The sequence below is a fragment of the Haliaeetus leucocephalus genome, unplaced genomic scaffold (genome assembly GCF_000737465.1).
Source record: "Haliaeetus leucocephalus isolate CR32 unplaced genomic scaffold, Haliaeetus_leucocephalus-4.0 Scaffold339, whole genome shotgun sequence".
NCBI lineage: Eukaryota > Metazoa > Chordata > Aves > Accipitriformes > Accipitridae > Haliaeetus > Haliaeetus leucocephalus.
In genome coordinates, this window is record NW_010972775.1 from 19337642 (window position 1) to 19355214 (window position 17573).

The following is a 17573-nucleotide window of genomic DNA, read 5'->3' on the forward strand; positions in this document are numbered from 1 at the left end:
TGGGAAATAACTAGGCTCAACTACTACTTAATTACTTGGTGAGAAGAAAACGAAAAGGACAATTAGCAAACAAAAGCTTTATTTAAAACAAAACACAAGATGGAGAACATGTGTCTTGCAAAAAAAAAATTGTATCTTACCTTAAGAAATCTCTCCAGCGTTACAAATTATGCACAGTCAATTACAATTTTTAAGACCATACTGAGATTTTGCTGATTTTTGAAAATGCAATTATGGTATAATTCTAAATTGTTTGGTGGCCTTGTCTCCAACTAAGCCCCCGGGGCCTGCTCTTTTTCTGAATCCTTTGCATTGCTGAGTATTGCTTGCACCTTGTTCTAAGTCCTCTTGTTCAGGACCCCGTGAGTTTAGAGTCCCTGCTGTTGCTGTGTCATCTTTTTTTTCTGTGTCACCTCCTGCCACTTTCCCAACACCAGGAATATATTCAATGCTCTGAAATTAGAACCAAGACAGAGGGAACACCAAATTATACACAAACAACATCAACTGTGACTTGATCCTAATACAAAATGCCTCTGTCAACCAAGACCACCATAAACGTGCAAGGCAAGAAACTTAGCTGCATTGTTTGTATAGAACAGCTTCACTCCTGCTGCTCTGCCTGAGTTCCCAGAAGTGTCAGCACAAAGAAAACTGGGAGTACACAGAGCCTTGATCTGGCTGGGTGGGCTATGAAGCCATGACCACAGCACATAACGCAAGAGCGTGGACCACAGGGGCCAGTGCTGTCATAGCTCCCCCAGGAGACCCACGTCTGAAGAAAACAAACTGATTTAATTGTGCAGCAACCAAAATGTGCTGGGGAAACAACCCCTACAGCTCTTTGTTTTGCTTCCACTCGTCTCTCCTTTTTCTTTATTACTTGAAAAAGCTTCATTAGTCTGATTTGTTTTCTCAAATACAGGTACCCCTAAATAGATTTAGGCTTCGTTCAAACCTCTCAGCTTGTTTTAGGCCTTCATCCTGCAAAAAGCTAAGCACAGTCAGATCTGCAGCTCAGTAGTGTGATAAAATAATTAGGACAGTAAAGAGCTTGGCTTACGCATTCTTAAGGTGTCACACTCAAGCCCATGTATAGGCACAGGAAAAATCACAGTTCAGTTCAGAAAGCCATTGCATATGCAAACCTTGAAATTTCCTGTATGCCAGCTTAGTTACACTTCCCTTATCTCGGTAAGGATCAAACTAAAATATTTAGCGAAAACTATCCTGTAGTCTTTAGCCTCTCAAACTACAACAGCTATATAAATTAGCTATATGAATCAATTATACGTGTACATATATATATATATTATACAACTATGATTACCCACATAAACCTATGAGTCAGGAGTAAAAAAACACCTATACTTGTCTGTGATGGACTCTCATATTTAAACCTCACTACTTCACTAAAAGGGGAAAAGGCCACCAATGAAAAAGAAAGTCATAAAATAGCAAATTAGTCACTGTACCTCATTCATCTGGTCCACATCTGATTGTCTGGGTTTACTGGTTTGAGCATTTTCTATGTGAGAGCTCACTTCAGCCTCTGGAGGAATGGGGTAAATAGTTTTGCCTCCGAAAGAGATTAAAAAGGAAAAAATGTTAGCAGACTTCCATGGCAATTTTCATTTAAAAAACACACCAGAAAAAGCCACCTGAATGCTACCTTCAACCCTCTTGCCTTGCTTTGTCAATTAACCAAACCAGGGTGCCTGACGACACTACCACAAAAGACCAAGGTCAACAACTGTACTGGCAACAAAATGTCTCTGGGTCTTTCTTATCTTGAAAGTTCTGCTAAATAGATAATCTATTCATCTCTTACACCCAGAAAACCCATATCCCTTCCTCCCTTTCAGAAAATGCAGATACTCTGATCAATTCAGATAAAGGATTATAAGCAATCATTTGAAATTGATTTTAACTCTTGCTCGGTCTGCTTATTTTTTGCATTATCTTCACATTTACATGCTTTATGTATATTACTAAACTACTTCAAAAACAGCTCATTTCACTGCCTGGTAGATTTAGCAACTAGGACCAAATCATATTAAACAATTTCTGTTCCTCCAGTCAGCCCCAGAAGAGAAATGTCACTGTGTTCCGGTTACTGAGACTATTTGTTGTAAATAAATCTCTCCATTTTTGAAACAATAGGAATTAATTCAGAATGAATGATTGCAGCTATGTGTGACAATATGCTAAAGAGCTTTATTTTTATAGATATATGTATACATGGAGACAGAAATATATATGTCTACTTATCCGTGCACATCCAAACTGAAGTATCAGTTGCAGTAAACGCAGTGTTGCAGTTTACCCATAATGCCACTAGATGCCACAACATAACCTTGCAAAATTCAAAATTCTGGCCTCAGGGTTATAGAAACCTTTTTCAGAATATCTGTGATTGCAGAATTCTTACAACAACATTAATAGTATTCAATCCTGAGTGCCGGGGGGGGGGGGGGGGGGATGTAATACGAGCATAATTTTCAATTTTTCTTCTCAATAATTTTGTTCCAAAATATAGCATTGCAAATGTCAATGGGGATCTAAGAAATCAGAGGAGAATAAGACTTGTCTATTTTCATAGTTGTTGCCATAGATCCAGATTGGAGCTGACAATATTGAATTACATTGTGTTTTGCTTTCTACATAACAGAGCAAGTAGGAATGAAGCACTGTGTTCCCAAGTGACGCCCTAAAGATAGAATCATAGAATCATAGAATAGTTTGGGTTGGAAGGGACCTTTAAAGGTCATCTAGTCCAACCCCCCTGCAATGACCAGGGACATCTTCAGCTAGATCAGGTTTCTCAAAGCCCCGTCCAACCTGACCTCGAATGTTTGCAGGGATGGTGCATCTACCACCTCTCTGGGCAACCTGTTCCAATGTTTCACCACCCTCATTGTAAAAAATTCCTTCCTTATATCCAGTCTAAATCTACCCTCTTTTAGTTTAAAACCATTAAGCCTTATCCTATCGCAACAGGCCCTGCTAAAAAGTTTGTCCCCATCTTTCTTATAGGCCCCCTTTAAGCACTGAAAAGCTGCAATGAGGTGTCCCCGAAGCCTTCTCTTCTCCAGGCTGAACAACCCCAACTCTTTCAACCTTTCTTCATACCAGAGGTATACCATCCCTCTGATCATTTTTGTGGCCCTCCTCTGGACCCAAGCCAACAGGTCTATATCTTTCCTGTGCCGAGGGCTCCAGAGCTGAACGCAGTACTGCAGGTGGGGTCTCACCAGAGCAGAGGGGCAGAATCACCTCCCTAGACTTGCTGGCCACACTTCTTTTGATGCAGCCCAGGATATGGTTGGCTTTCTGGGCTGCGAGCGCACATTGCTGGCTCATGTCCAGCTTTTCATCCAGCAGCACCCCCAAGTCCTTCTCCACAGGGCTGCTCTGAATCCCTTCATCCCCCAGCCTGTATTAATACCAGGGATTGCCCCAACCCAGGTGCAGAACCTTGCACTTGGCCTTATTGGACCTCATGAGGTTCACATAAGCCCACTTTTTGAGCTTGTCCAGGTCCCCCTGGATGGCATCTCGTCCCTCAGGTGTGTCAACCACACCACTTAGCTTGGTGTCATCTGCAAATCTGCAGAAAATCTAAATAATTGTGTGTGTATGGAACACATAAGTGTACAACTCCAGTGGTTTCCATTCTATGCCACATCATTTTCCTCTCTGTGTCCCTATACAACAACTCTGGAAACACAAGCTTCTCTTTACATGTACGGTAAGCAGCACACTAGGTCAGATGATAAAGGATTCTTGCACTCAGAAAATGTTTCTGCTTTATCTACTCTTAACAGATAGCATGAACCCGTGGAAAATTCTCTTGCTATTTCCTCACCAGCTATCAGACAGAGCTATGCAGGAGTAATGCTGCCTTTAGGACAAAGCAAAACCATGGAAACTCTCCCCTAGTTTTAGCAGGCATTATCTGTCCTGCACTCTCCCTTGGTATTTCCCTGGGTGCATAATATGCACAGTACTGGGATAATACAAGCACAAGAAGCACACAAGTAGGTTCCATATGTAAAACAGACATAATAAATGTATTACACACTGTTTTAAATACTGTTTTTATAGTGGGTTGATTTTGCATTGAAGATGGATGAAATAAAGCCTGTTCGGCATATTCGGTGTAAAAGAAAGTGATGCCCAGTGAGCTGTGCACCAGAGTGGAGAATATAATTTAAAAAGCAGATTTTTATTATACATTTTAGTGCCAAATTCACTTGCTTCTGCTTACTTCCACTACAAAGATCACATTGCAATTCACAATCCATATAAATATATATAAACACACACCCACACCCATTTCTGGTTTATACTTTCCGTCCTTCCTCTTTTTCTAGATACGAGATATCTCACTTATGTGCAGAACTGGCCAAGGCAGTTCCCAGGCCTCATGTGTATTTTTTACTGACAGCAACTCTCGTGGAATTATATTTACCCATGTTCTGGGTTGTTTCTCTTCCTTTGTTTGTTTTTGTAGAAGATGGCAAAAAGAAGAAAAAAGAAAGTATACCCTCCTCCAGGATACACTTTCTGCTTGCTGATCTGATCACAGTTCTCTTCAATTGCCATTAATAAACTGAACTTAGCAAGATGGATTAAAGGAAAGAGCAACACCAGTTTTTCTTGGTTTAAAGCACGAGGAACATAAATATAATGGCTTCAGAGAGAAATCCAGCCTAGGGCTAAATTCTGACTTAACTCTCCCATGGGGTGCTGCAGACAAGATGAAACACAATGTCTCAACTGAAGGTCCCCAAGCCAATAGAAAGCAGGATGGATGTGGGATGGCATGGGAGCAATTTGCTCTGCAGCACTCCTTGCTGCACTTCCAGGAAGAGACAATGTGTGTCCTTTTGGAACCTAATGCATATCACGGCTTGTGTGCCTGCAGCAGAGGAACCTGTCTGGACACTCAAGCCAGCTGAACAGATTACATCAACAAGATCCCTGTATGCACTGTCAAAAGGTTTTCCTACTCTGTTGCTATCTTTTGTGAAGTAGGCAGAAAATGCTCCCAGCAAGAAGGATTTACCCTGTAGGAGGGCACTCTGAATCTTCCAAAAGCCATAGTGAAAATGTTTGTTTTCATCCAAGAATGGTATTGGCAGCAATTTGAAGGTAATTAAACACATTGCCCATTGGCAATTCAAATTTCTTCTTCGTAATAATTTCAAAGAGAAACCCCCTCTCTATAACCCAGACATCGCGTTGTGCGACAGGAATTTTTTGGGCTAACTTCTACCCTGCTGTAAGTGCACTGCAATGGGAGTTACAGCCACTTTATGCCAAGACCGTGCTTTGTTCGCTCTCTCTCAGATGCTCTGTAGTTCAATTTCATTACCTCAAAATTTCTAAGAATTGTCCTGTTTACTGGGAAAAGACCAGTGAACAGGACTGCACACTCAGTAGTTTCTGCATTTGCAAACAACAGAGAAACCACCTATCTGTTATCACAACCTAACCCTTGATTTTATTTCTTATCTTTATATAACTAACATGGCCAAGTTCACACTGTTTATTTTAACTCACTTCCTGAAGGGGATGACTCCATCTGAATTTTCAACCAGATATTCACTCGCTGGCTCCAATCTCCTGGTGCTTCCACCTCCCACAGTCGCTTCTGCTCCTCGGGATAAGTCTGCAAGAATTTCTGGCAAACTGAGTAGGAGAAACCAAGGGGTAAAAGCATGAATGAGTGAAAAGTGCAGTGGAAGAGCGAGTGTATTCTATCCCCGACATTCTCTCAGACCTACTTTCATTAGTTCCTTTGGAAATATTTTCTTGTGTCTTCTCATCTTCCTTTTTTTCTTTTAGCTGGGGGTTTTAGGAAAAGTCTGTGTGGAATGACCTGAACAGTCACAAGTGAATCCTGTCCATCTGCTTCAGTCTAGATTACTTCCTTGTGAGCACAGAAACACAGGACTTCAAATGACTTACTGAGCCACCTTCTTCTGGCACTGCATCACAGAACTATCTCCAGACACTTAGCAGGTTTTACACTAACAGCAGTAAGGGTTTTTTCACCCTCACTACTCTGAAATTAAAGGTGTTTCAGTATCTTCCAGCTTTAACCATTAAGAATGCTACTCTAATTTCTATTTATAAACAAAACCTTTCTATCAGTTTGTTCTTAGGCCAATACCACCCTCCATTTTACTACTGCTACCCTATACTCTGTTGCTGGAGTTCATTTACTTCTTTGGGTGTGGAAAACAGGAAATAGGAAGAACTAACAGAGGAGTAACAGGGGTACCTGTGTTAGATGTATGGTCGCCTTTAGAAACCATATTCCACAGATTCCCATCATTGTCAATACATACTGAACATTAATATAATTTGGATAAACAATCATATTTAGGTTTGCGTATGTTACCAAACTGAAATCTGTAGAGGAGGCATATGTTGTAGGACAAACGGTTCCACAAATTTAAAGGGTATTTTTAAACTTTCCTTAACCACCATTCTATCAGTTCCATCAGCTGTACTAAGACAGCAATCTGTAGACAACAAAATTATTTTCATGCTCTCCTCTGTCCATTGTAGCTCATGATACTACAGAATGGGTAATTTATCTTCAACATTCAGTTGAGTTTATCAATGGGATGTCAAAACAAAAACCCGAATTCTGGTATGTAAACATTTGCCTTACAGTAATGAGCAGATCGATGTCATTAATTTTATTGAAGGATATCCAAACTAAATTAAACATTTCAATAAATGCTACTGAAAATAACACATATGCCAAAATAGAGATATCTGCTAAATGGCTTTTTACTTGCTTTTAGGTCTCTATAGCACATTAAATAACATCCTAGTGAAAACTGTGCACATTTAGTACAGCGATTTAGAGTAAAGGGTTGCATTCTTTTGTCAGAGTATGAGATTGTGGTTCCAATAAAATTAAAAACAGGCAGTGACTTCAATATACTCAAAATTTAAATGTACACCAGTAGTATTTTTATAAAAGTAGGACCCAGAAAACCTAATTAGAACATGATACAAGTCAAATTTATTCACTATTAGCTCTAAACTTAATCGAGATGAAAGCATAGTCTTGCAATATATCACTAGCATTAACACATAAACAATGCAGTTTTATGATCCATAATGTCTAACCCATTGATGCTTGCCATAGGAAAAATGGATATTACTGGGAGCAGAGAAAGAATGTTGCCAATACTATTTCCTTCCTGAATTTAGAAGTAGTAGTACCTCAGAAACTCATGGGGTACATTTGTATACATTGGGGTATATTTGCATACATTCAATGGCACATATTGACCAAGAGAAAGAACAGATACAGTCAAAATTTTGTTGACACTTATTAGGAAATGGCTGTAAAGTCATAAGTGAATAGAAACATCTCCCAAAAAATGATGGGAAAGACTGTATACCATACAGAGGGCAACTTTAGGAAAAAATGCTTTTCTAAAGAAAACAGTTTTATAAATAATGTGAGCACAGATATTTTCTGCAAATTTTACTAGCAAAACCAGAACTTCAACCTGAACACAGAGAAGACGTATAACTACTTAGTGATCTTCTAAAAGTGACAAATGTTCAAAGACAGTCAATATGAAACACAAAGTGACGTAACTGGATGAATGAGCAGAGCCTAGGTATATGGCTTATTAAATCTAATTTCTTACAAATGCAGTATCTACAAGAGCATTATGTGCATAGTGTAGGCTTGACAACATCTTACAATTATTTTCCCTGTGGTGTGAAATAAAATGGGTAAGTCACTGTCTAGGACAAGGACACAGTTCTATTTCTAAGAGAGAGTGAGATAAGAATGCAAAATGTCAAACAGGCAGCATGAGTTCTATGCTTCTCATTGTCTTAGATAAATATTGGCCTACCTCGCTACAGGAAATTCCAGATGTCTCAAGAAAAGTAACCATTTGCACGCTAACAACAGTTCAGTTCAGACAAGCGCACTGAACTCTTATATAGTTAAGAAAAACCTACCAAGACCATATTGAAATTTATACATTATACATAACCCTTACCTAACATTTCCACATCAAACGACTTACCTTGATACATGGCAGCAGAAATAGGGCAGCTGATCCCCAAGGCATCCTCAGCCATGAAAGACTGACAGAAATCATGCAGCATTTTCATCCCTAGGCCATCTCTTCTGTACTTTCTCCGGACGAATATAGTATCCAAAACCGGCAGCAAGTAACATTGACTGGTTGTACCATCACATAGGCTCCCTGAAAGCAGACAGTAAAAAAATACATTAATTTGAAAACAAAACCAGTATTGCTGCACTAACTGCTGTGTGATTCTAGCCACAAATACTGCCCTGATACCTTTCCATGGGCTATGAGGATGACCCCAACTGAAGTGCATTTGCATAGACAGTAAAACACTTTCCAGGAGGAAGATTTGTGCCATCAAACTGAGAGAACCTGCTTAACATGTGGTTTACAGATCTCACCACAGTATTTTCCAGACTCCAATTCTTCATAATCAGACCATCTAGGTACACAGGCAATGTATGTAGGAAAGTTCACTGAAAAGATATAACTGGGCTATACCCGAAAAGGCATCATTATTCTGAATGTAATCTCAGTATATTCCTTTAGCTTTTGGCTATTCTGGTAAATCACCCCACAAATTCTTTTCATGAAATACACTGAACCACACAATGCAGCATGATCTAAATACTCAGAAGGTCCATATTGCCTGATGCAGCTGGACAGTGAAGAAGGCTTCCAGAGAAAACTCCCAATACTGTTGAAGCTAACAATTTCATAATGTCTGCAGGGAGAGAAGAGAGGCTCTCTTGGCCTCTGCATACATTGCTGTTGTGCATTCCCAAATGGTGTGATAATACTCCTAAGTATGAAACTTGACTGGCCCCATCATTTACACCTCCTTTCTGACTTTTACTGGTCAGAAAGTTATACAACCCTCTTACTCCATATTCAGTCTTTGATCTTCTAGTTCAGTAAATTCCACAGACAACTTTACAAAAGAATATTTCGTTCAGTTATCTGTCAACACATACTCAGCAGTCATCTTCAACCCTTTGTTGGTAAGAGAACCACACAAGAAGTGTTGGGGTTGCTCCACCTGAAACTGGAAACAGATCCCTAACTGCTCATGCTCACAGTGACTCTGGGCCAGAGGAAAGGAAGTCCATCACTTGATGAGTATAGACACTAATTAAGGCACTTGGGTATAAAGCCATAAACAACTGAGTGGAGCATTTTAAGAAAATACTGTAAGTGCTCCTTTGTAAGTCACTCAATTTCTACTGAGTGGTAATTTATCACACATGTACCTTCTTCTAGTCCATCGCTTGAACTGCTACTATCAGTGTTAAACTAGGGTTTTCACTCAAGGACAGTCCTTGCTAATAAACACACGAAGTCAGTCACTTGAAATCACGGGGACATGACATAATGCTTTACATGTGGACAAAATACAGACTCAAGTATAAGCCTCCAAACTATTAAAACTCAGTCCTCAGTGAAAACTGTCAAAAAAAAAATAGAACCAAGGGTTTTATTTTGCAATCATGTATGGTAAACTCAAACTGGAGTCAAGAGAAAGTTGATTAAGAACAGACATTCAGGGTCCAAAATTTTAATGTCACCCTAAACAACTTAGGGTCCTATTGCAGGAGGTACATTAGCAATTCACTGTACAACTTCCATTCAGTGCACAATACCATAAAGACAGAACCTCAAACTACTTAGCATAAGCATTCAACCCTGAAATGAATGACCAACATCAGTTCACCAACTACCTACATATAGGATAAGGTCACCATATAAACATCTCGCTGATTTATTTTCATTGTTAGAAAATATTTATAAAGATTTTATGCTGCTTCGATCCCGGTACATGGCAATTTAAATAGAAATGGATATCCAGGCCTTTATAACAGAAAAAGATAAAATTTTCTTACTTTGTTGCTTAAATCTCATCAAGACCTTCTCGGTTTTCTTTCTTACCACTTACTAGTGTACCACTCAGTCTAGTTTTCAGTGTCTTGACACATGAAACTTTCATTGCTTCACTTAAGACCTATTTCACAGTTTCACAGATCTCCTATTGAATGGCTGTTCCTAAATTCCAGTATAAGACTTTTACTTAATAGAACCATTTTTTTCTTTATCACAACCCCATAGCTATCTTAAACTGAGGTCTGCTTCGGTCCCTTGAGTTGGTGTCTAGTACCTTTTGCTGATAGTTGCCAGGCCTGACTTTGATTACTCTCTTTTCTAGGATGACAATTCAGCAAAGCATACATGACTATATTTAATTCTAGACCCTGATTTGTCAAGGCTGTAGCTCTTCATTTAGCAAGAATCCACATCACACATACTCAGCCATACAACAAGAGTATGTAACTACATAACCAATCAATTCATATCCAGGCTTGGTCCGCCCCTGCTTAATCAAAGTGCATGTTTAACTTCAAACACGTGTTCAAGCACATTGTTGGAAAAGGATGGTTTGTGGTGGTGTTTATAACCTTTCAATATTTGTAACACATGATGGGTAGTTACCCTTTTTTCATGAGCCAAAAAATTGAGTATATCCCCAGTCCCATTGTTAGCTGCCAGCCCAACAGAGATGTTGGATTCCAGCAGTGTTGCACCATACGTTCTAAGAAAGGGACAAACTTTTCCTTATGAAATCAATAGCTTTAAGAATTCCTTCATGTTGCAAGGGTCCTTATAAGTTTATTACTACCTCATATAGTCTGTTTCCTATAAATCCTGATGAGACTGCAGTGCAGCAATCCCAGGAGCCAAGTGATTTATGTCTGTGCTCCTAATTTTGTGTTGAGAAGACAACAAAAACTTGTAATGTTTAAGGCACTGTAAATAAAGAAACCAAGAAGCCATTCTTCACCTTGTCCCTGGGAAACATATTAGAAGTCATAGCCCACAGCCATTTGAAATAAAATAAACAAACAAACCAACCTTTGGAACAAAGGCCACTTTGTCTCTAGTTCCCATCCAACAGCAAAGAGGTTACCATAAGCTAATGGTGGCCCAGAGGTGACCACTAGGGTCTCACACATTTGGTTCAGAGGTTTGTTTCATTGTTGAAACACACAAAGAGACTAAGTTTTGAGGTGAGGGAGGAGACAGGGAAAATAAGGGCATTGGCGATGGAGATGGAAGTATTCGTACAGTCTGCCCTTTGAAAGCCTTTGATCTGTTTGGTTAGGTCACGAGTGCCAAATGACCAACTTATGAGCCAGCAAAATGGTAAACAGATATTACAAGGGCAGGAAAGCAGACACCCATTAGCATTCCCAAAGAGCCACAAACCAGAAAAAAAAACAATCCAGTCCCCACATCCAACAGACCCAAACAAAACAAGGTTGTGCATACTGACTATTTCCCTGCTGAACAAGTTGGCTTGGCACTCACATGTTTGGACAGGCCTTAAGCAGGCTGAGTACTTGTGTAAAGGGTGGGGAATATTTCTGCTGAATAGAACCCAAGGTCAACCCATTGTGTGAGTTTGTATGTGAGAAGAGGAACAAAGGTTCTGGCTTCAATAAAATTAAATGAATTCATGTCTTGACTGGTATGTAGTCATTTAATTTTTATTACAGCCAGAACCTTCAGTCTGCCTCAGATATGCACATTAAAAATATTATTGCTAGAAAACAGAGGGAGACAAAAGCAATTATCCAACAAGATTTCAGCTTATTGTCTGTCAGGTTAACTTCAATTCTGATTTAATTTTTTTTTTTCTAAAATAAATGTATGTAATCAGTGAAAAATAAAATCCTATTATCTTGCAGGAATTTATTTCTAGAGAATACCACCTGGACCACCAAAGTATTAAAAGAAATTTGCGAAGGCTGATATGAAGAGGGGCGTGAAATGGATTTTAGCTTGGGTAGCCACTTCCAAAGACCACTGTCTAAGGCTCTGGGGTAGCAAAAAGCAGAAACTGGGCCACAGTTGCTTTGCTGCCTACTTTATATCAGCTTAGAGTTCTTGCAGTCAGGTGTTCCCAAACTGTGATTTATGGAGCATCTCTAAAGAATGAATGAGAAGCCAACAATGCATTTACTCCTGGATCAACTGCATGTTTTACAGCCTTCTCAGAGGACCCAATTTTGTTAAGGCTGGTTTGACTCACATCACAGAGAACACCATCTTTCTCCACACTTCTACTACTAAGATCTGACAAAAGGGACACAACGAACTGGGGAAGGGACAAGCTTTTACAATCTGACTCCTTTGCTTTTTGTACCGCAGACAGCTTGGTCTGCAACTGGGCTGCTCCTGTGTGTTATAGTAACAGTAATACATTAACAGTAGGGGAAAAAAAAAAAAAGCTGTATATAAAAAATGAGGTTTGTTCTCTTTTATTCTTAAAGGGACTAAGACACTCCTGGCTCATAGCATCCTCCAACTTCCTTACTGATTTATTTGCACTATGAATTTTCTACATTCTCCTGACATTTATGTGAAGGTGGTAAAAGTCCATTTTCAGTAATTACTAGTCCTCAGTAAATAAAAAAGAAAAACTTTCAGGGAATTACAAGGTCTCACTGCACAAAAAATAGTGTCAGTAACCATGATCATTAATCCTGCATCACTACACAAAACATTCTTTTTGAGGTTTTCACACAAATTTAGAACATGCTAAGAAAAAAATCTGATAGAAATACTTAAAAGAACATAAAACATATCTCAAAACCAAGTATCTATATGAAGGCTTTCTGCAAAATATTTCATATTCAGGTTGCTGTCTGCAACGAAAGGTACAGGGACAGGGAACTGTCATTTCGTGTTGTACCTTTAAGTAGCTATATTCAGTGAGGTCTAACTCCTCAGCTGTCTAATACGGAAGCCGCTGACATAGATAAAATTGGAGACATTTATCTTGGCACGTGACAAAGTGTCTTATCAGCCTCATTAGTGGCTTAGTACGTCTCATCAATCTTTAGTATACCCAGTGGTAAATGCTGCATGCCTGTCATTGGACAGGAATAGGCACATACCAGAGAGGCTAGGTTGATGATCTGTGTAGTCATGAATAAATTTTGTTTTAATTAAGGTGTCTAATGCTCATGAAAAGTGATAGCCTTGAAGAATGAGTCTTCTGTTTATCTACACAACAGGTGCAGGATGGCCAGTGTCAGTAGTTGCCAAATTGTCTCAAAACCTTGTCTTGCAGTTACTACGTCTCTGAGCAAGGTGGGTGCTCAAGACCATCTGCCCCTCTTTAGCTAGACTATCAAAAGAGATCCAGTTAAGGATGTTCATAAGATGGATGGATGTGTGGAACTGGACCAAAATTACCAAGTTCACTTTGTACAGGCCACCTAGGAACTGGCAAATGGAAATGACTTTACAACATTGCCAAGATAGTTAATTAGAATCACTGAAGTCCATTGAAAATTTAGTTTGCATAACGGCACACTAAATCTGTAGCAAAGATAGAACAGACTCTCTCCTCCTTGGTCACCGTTTCCATGATTCACCCAGATGACTTATGTTTGAAATAGCCATGCTCCACAGATCTGTTCTGGCTTATTTGGCTCCACTGAAGCATGGTTTTTGTCGTACTGTAGATAATGGAAAATTCACAGATGAGAAATACAGTTGAATACAACATCAGCATCAGAGTCTCAATTACCTAATGAAGAAAACAAAACTATAAAGAATGGCCAGGTAATTGCAGAGCATGGAAATAAAGGGAATCTGAATCACATGGTGGGCACAGAGGAAAATAATTTCTTCCTAGGACCAGAAGCTGTAAGAGAGGTCCAGCACAATGTAAAGTCCTGTGCTTAAGTTGCCCCTACTAAATGTTCTGACCAGGACAGTAAAAGGAAAAAGAACTTGCATTATGATAAAAAAAAAAAGAAAAGTTAAAAAAAATATCTAAAACAACCATGTGAAATACAACTTCTAAGAGAAGATATTTATCTTAGCCTGTTTGGGGCCTAATAAATCCATGGCTCTCCTAGAAAGTAGAGAGAATAGGATCAGCCAGAGCATGGCTGGTATGAAATTGAAATCACAGAACTTCAGAAAGAGGAATTATTTTCTAAATGCATACAGCAAATAGCAAAAAGGGGCAAAAACAATCTGTTTCAAGCTTCCCGAAAAGACTTTGGCAAAAGATTGCAGTAATTTGTGACACAGGCCAAAAACTAACAAATATAGCTGCCCAGAGAAAAAAACCGCTGGCAACAAGAGACAGATGCTGACAAAGCTGGACTTGAAGAATTTGTATTTTATGTGGACCTGGTTTAAAACCAAACTGTGACTCTCAACTTACTCAGAAACAGTTTCAACTTGGCTAATACTCCACCCATAACAGACTACTGTGCAAATTTATTTTACTGAAGCATGAATCATTACAGCCCATACAAGTGTTTCTTTCCAAAAGCTTTGCTCAGAAATATTTATGGACTTAAAGGAAAATGTACTATGGCAATTGAAGTGTTTGCTGATTACAAACCAGTTCACCAGCATATTCACAGATATTTACAAGATTCTTTTATTATAGACTGAGACTTGATTCATCAATTATAGTACAGTAGCACTGTACCAGCACAGTGGTGTACAAGCTACACCTTGGCGTGAATAAGGATTTTGCATATCCCAAGGCAGCAGAAGAGCAGAACACCTCTTATTGTTGCTGGCCTTTGAGAGTCTATCAGAAAAGGCACCTTCAGACTATCCTCTGGAATCCTAAGCAATCCATACCTGTACAGCTCTCAAGCTCTTTCTTATTCTCCCCTTTTGGACAGATGGCTACCGGTTGCTGACTTGAACAATAATCTACCTCCAAAGATACCAACTTCTCTACATTTAAGCTGCTGGTATCAAGATGACACCCATGAATCTTAAGCGCAGACTGGTAACCAGTTCCTACATGGGGGTACATACTCAACTGCATACCTAGAGTTATTCTAATGAAGCCTTTTCCACTCTAGACTGGTTAATAGCAATGTACCTGCATTAATACAAACTCACTATTTAATAAAAGACCTTTGCTAAAGCTTATACTGGTGGAAGTATCCCTAAAGAATCAAATACATCTTGTTTCTTTTCTATACTAGTTAATCAATTAATGATTAAATCAATAACCATCCTTTAAACAGAGAGTACCACAACTGGACAAAGCATTCCAGGACTGATCAAGTGCACACACCTTCCTCTACACAACCCAGCCACTGCTTCTTACACATCCAAGGATATTGCCACTTCTTGCCACCAGCCATTCCTGATACACTGGTTTTCCACTGTGAACTGTACTCCTTTTTTCAGGTATCATTCTTTCCAGGACGCAGTCCTCCATTCTGTGGGTAGGCCCTGCATTCTTTGTTCCTAGATGTACGACCTTCTACTTGGCTGCATTAAAATATATTTTATTGGGATAAGCCAGTACCTCAGATCACTCAGTGCAACTGAGAATAGAGTTTGGAACCATTGTGTTAAATGAAAGTAATATGGATGGCTTCCAAATTCTGGGAAGGTTTGTTCCCCAGATTCATTCTGAGAGAGATTTGATATAAAAATGTAAATTAGAGCCAGGATTATTTATACTGAAAGATAAACAAAAGGATTACATTTCTAACTCTTAGGAACCAATGGAAATGTGTCTCTAAAATGACCTTACCTTTCATCTTGACCGAGTAAAAGGCAACAGCCTCGCCATTTCTCCAGAGTATCTTGGCACACTCGGTGGCAGAGTGAGGTAGAAAGAATGCATCATTAGCTGAACTCCCTTCCAGCATTCCGAAAATAATGTAGTTCAGAACAAAGAGGACAATCCTTTCTCGAAATGTCTGGACCTTAGAGAACAAACAAAAACAGACCAAAGAAAAATGAAGCAGAGAATAGTATTTTGTGTTTCATAAAAGGCTTCCAAATTAAAAGGGGCTGGGATGGAGGAGGTCAGGAAACATGTACACTTAATTTTGGGAAAATACTTCATGAATTGATTCAGATAGAATAACAAAAACAGTTTTTCCCAGTGTTCCACCCTCTATCCAGAGGGCATAGAATAATTTAGTAACAATTTATGAAGCTTGACGTATCTCCTGTTGTCACAGAGAGGAATTCTAAAGCAGCAGGAAAAGAAGTATCTTGATTGTAGTCACAGCAAACTAGTCACAGATTTGGAAACAGGATCAAGGCAATCTAATCCTACCCAAAAGTGAAATAAAGACAGGATTCACTGTGTTATCCTGGTCACCTCTCCCCTATCACCTGTCTTGCCACAGCATCAAAAAACTTTAGTGGGTCAGGACCTTACTGAGGTAGGCACTATACAAAACAGAATAAATACAGTCTGTCCCAAACAGCTTATAATCTAGGTGTAACATGAACAGTTAGTTTTTATGCTGTGCTTCTTACTAGACAACCAACAGGACAGGGAGATGGAGGAATATAAAGGAACAAGATCATATTGGTCATCAAGGTAAAAAGTGGTGCCAACAAGCTTTATATGAATGCTGAAAAAGAAAATGAGAATTTCCATAAATAATGACAACTTACCTCTTAGCAATGAGCTAGAAGGGGCAAGTTTTCTATTTTCATGTATTTTTTCATTCTCTGTTGATACAGCAGATGCTTGAAAGCCCGAAGGCCTGTGTTTCTTCCCCAAGTTCTATCTTGCAAGGATTTGTATCTCAAATTCCCTCCAGTTCAGTCACCCACAAAAAGCCTACTTAATTCAGTGAATAATTAAACTCTATGTACGGCAGATATTAGGGAAAGATGATAAAGGAACAGAACCATTAAGGACCAAAGCTGGACACAGAGGGTTGGATAGGAAACAGAACTGACTTAACAACCTCATGGCAACACAAATCTCATATGCAGTAGGCATCGGATTTCTTAGTTGAAAACACACTACAGGCTACCCAAATCTCTCAAATTACGAAAAAGTAGTTGTATCCTAAGATTATTTATTGGGAAAAAGAATTACAGATATAGAAACTATTAAATAACAACCATTTCATAAAATGAACACAATGTAAACATTACCCAAGGCAAAAAAATTCATAATGAGCTAGATAAGGCGTTGTTCTAAAGGGTAGTAACACCTCCCATCAGTCAGTCAAGCAACACTAACATGAAGAGTTATTGCTAATGTAGTAATTTGGTTTATCTGATTATTCCTTTAGTAGGCAGTGAGGGTAAACTAAAAACAAAACAAAATAAATCCCACAAATTAATCATAAAATGCATGCAGAAAACTGTTTACAGAGGATTAATGTGCATGTCACTGTGAATGGGAGACATGTGAAGTACTTGGTGAACCACATAGCCCAGATCCCCCAGGTTATAAAGCATGAACTATAGGAGACCAGAGACAATTACATATGATTGTTCTAGCCAGGAAGTTCCAGGGTAAAGGCAACTGTTTAAAATAGCATCCTTACTGAAATTAGCCCATCTCTGGAAGGATCAGCCGTCTTTAATACATCTTCAACAGGCCACCAACACTGGTTCAAATAAACTGCCAAAACTACAAAAAGAAAAAGACAGGGGAACACATTACCTGCAAATAAA

The 17573-nt window shown here is 39.0% G+C and overlaps 1 protein-coding gene across 1 annotated transcript in view; it reads right to left on the minus strand.

The window, feature by feature from the left end:
* Window positions 1-231: 231 nt before the first annotated feature.
* FAM169B (family with sequence similarity 169, member B) overlaps window positions 232-17573 on the minus strand; it is a 40343-nt gene continuing 23001 nt past the window's right edge. The window contains exons 6-11 of the mRNA XM_010572303.1: window positions 17444-17529; window positions 15673-15847; window positions 8079-8261; window positions 5569-5697; window positions 1476-1552; window positions 232-453 (exon numbers count right to left, since the gene is read on the minus strand). Coding sequence (XP_010570605.1) covers window positions 232-453; window positions 1476-1552; window positions 5569-5697; window positions 8079-8261; window positions 15673-15847; window positions 17444-17529 — 872 coding nt within the window. The remainder of the gene's footprint in view (window positions 454-1475; window positions 1553-5568; window positions 5698-8078; window positions 8262-15672; window positions 15848-17443; window positions 17530-17573) is intronic.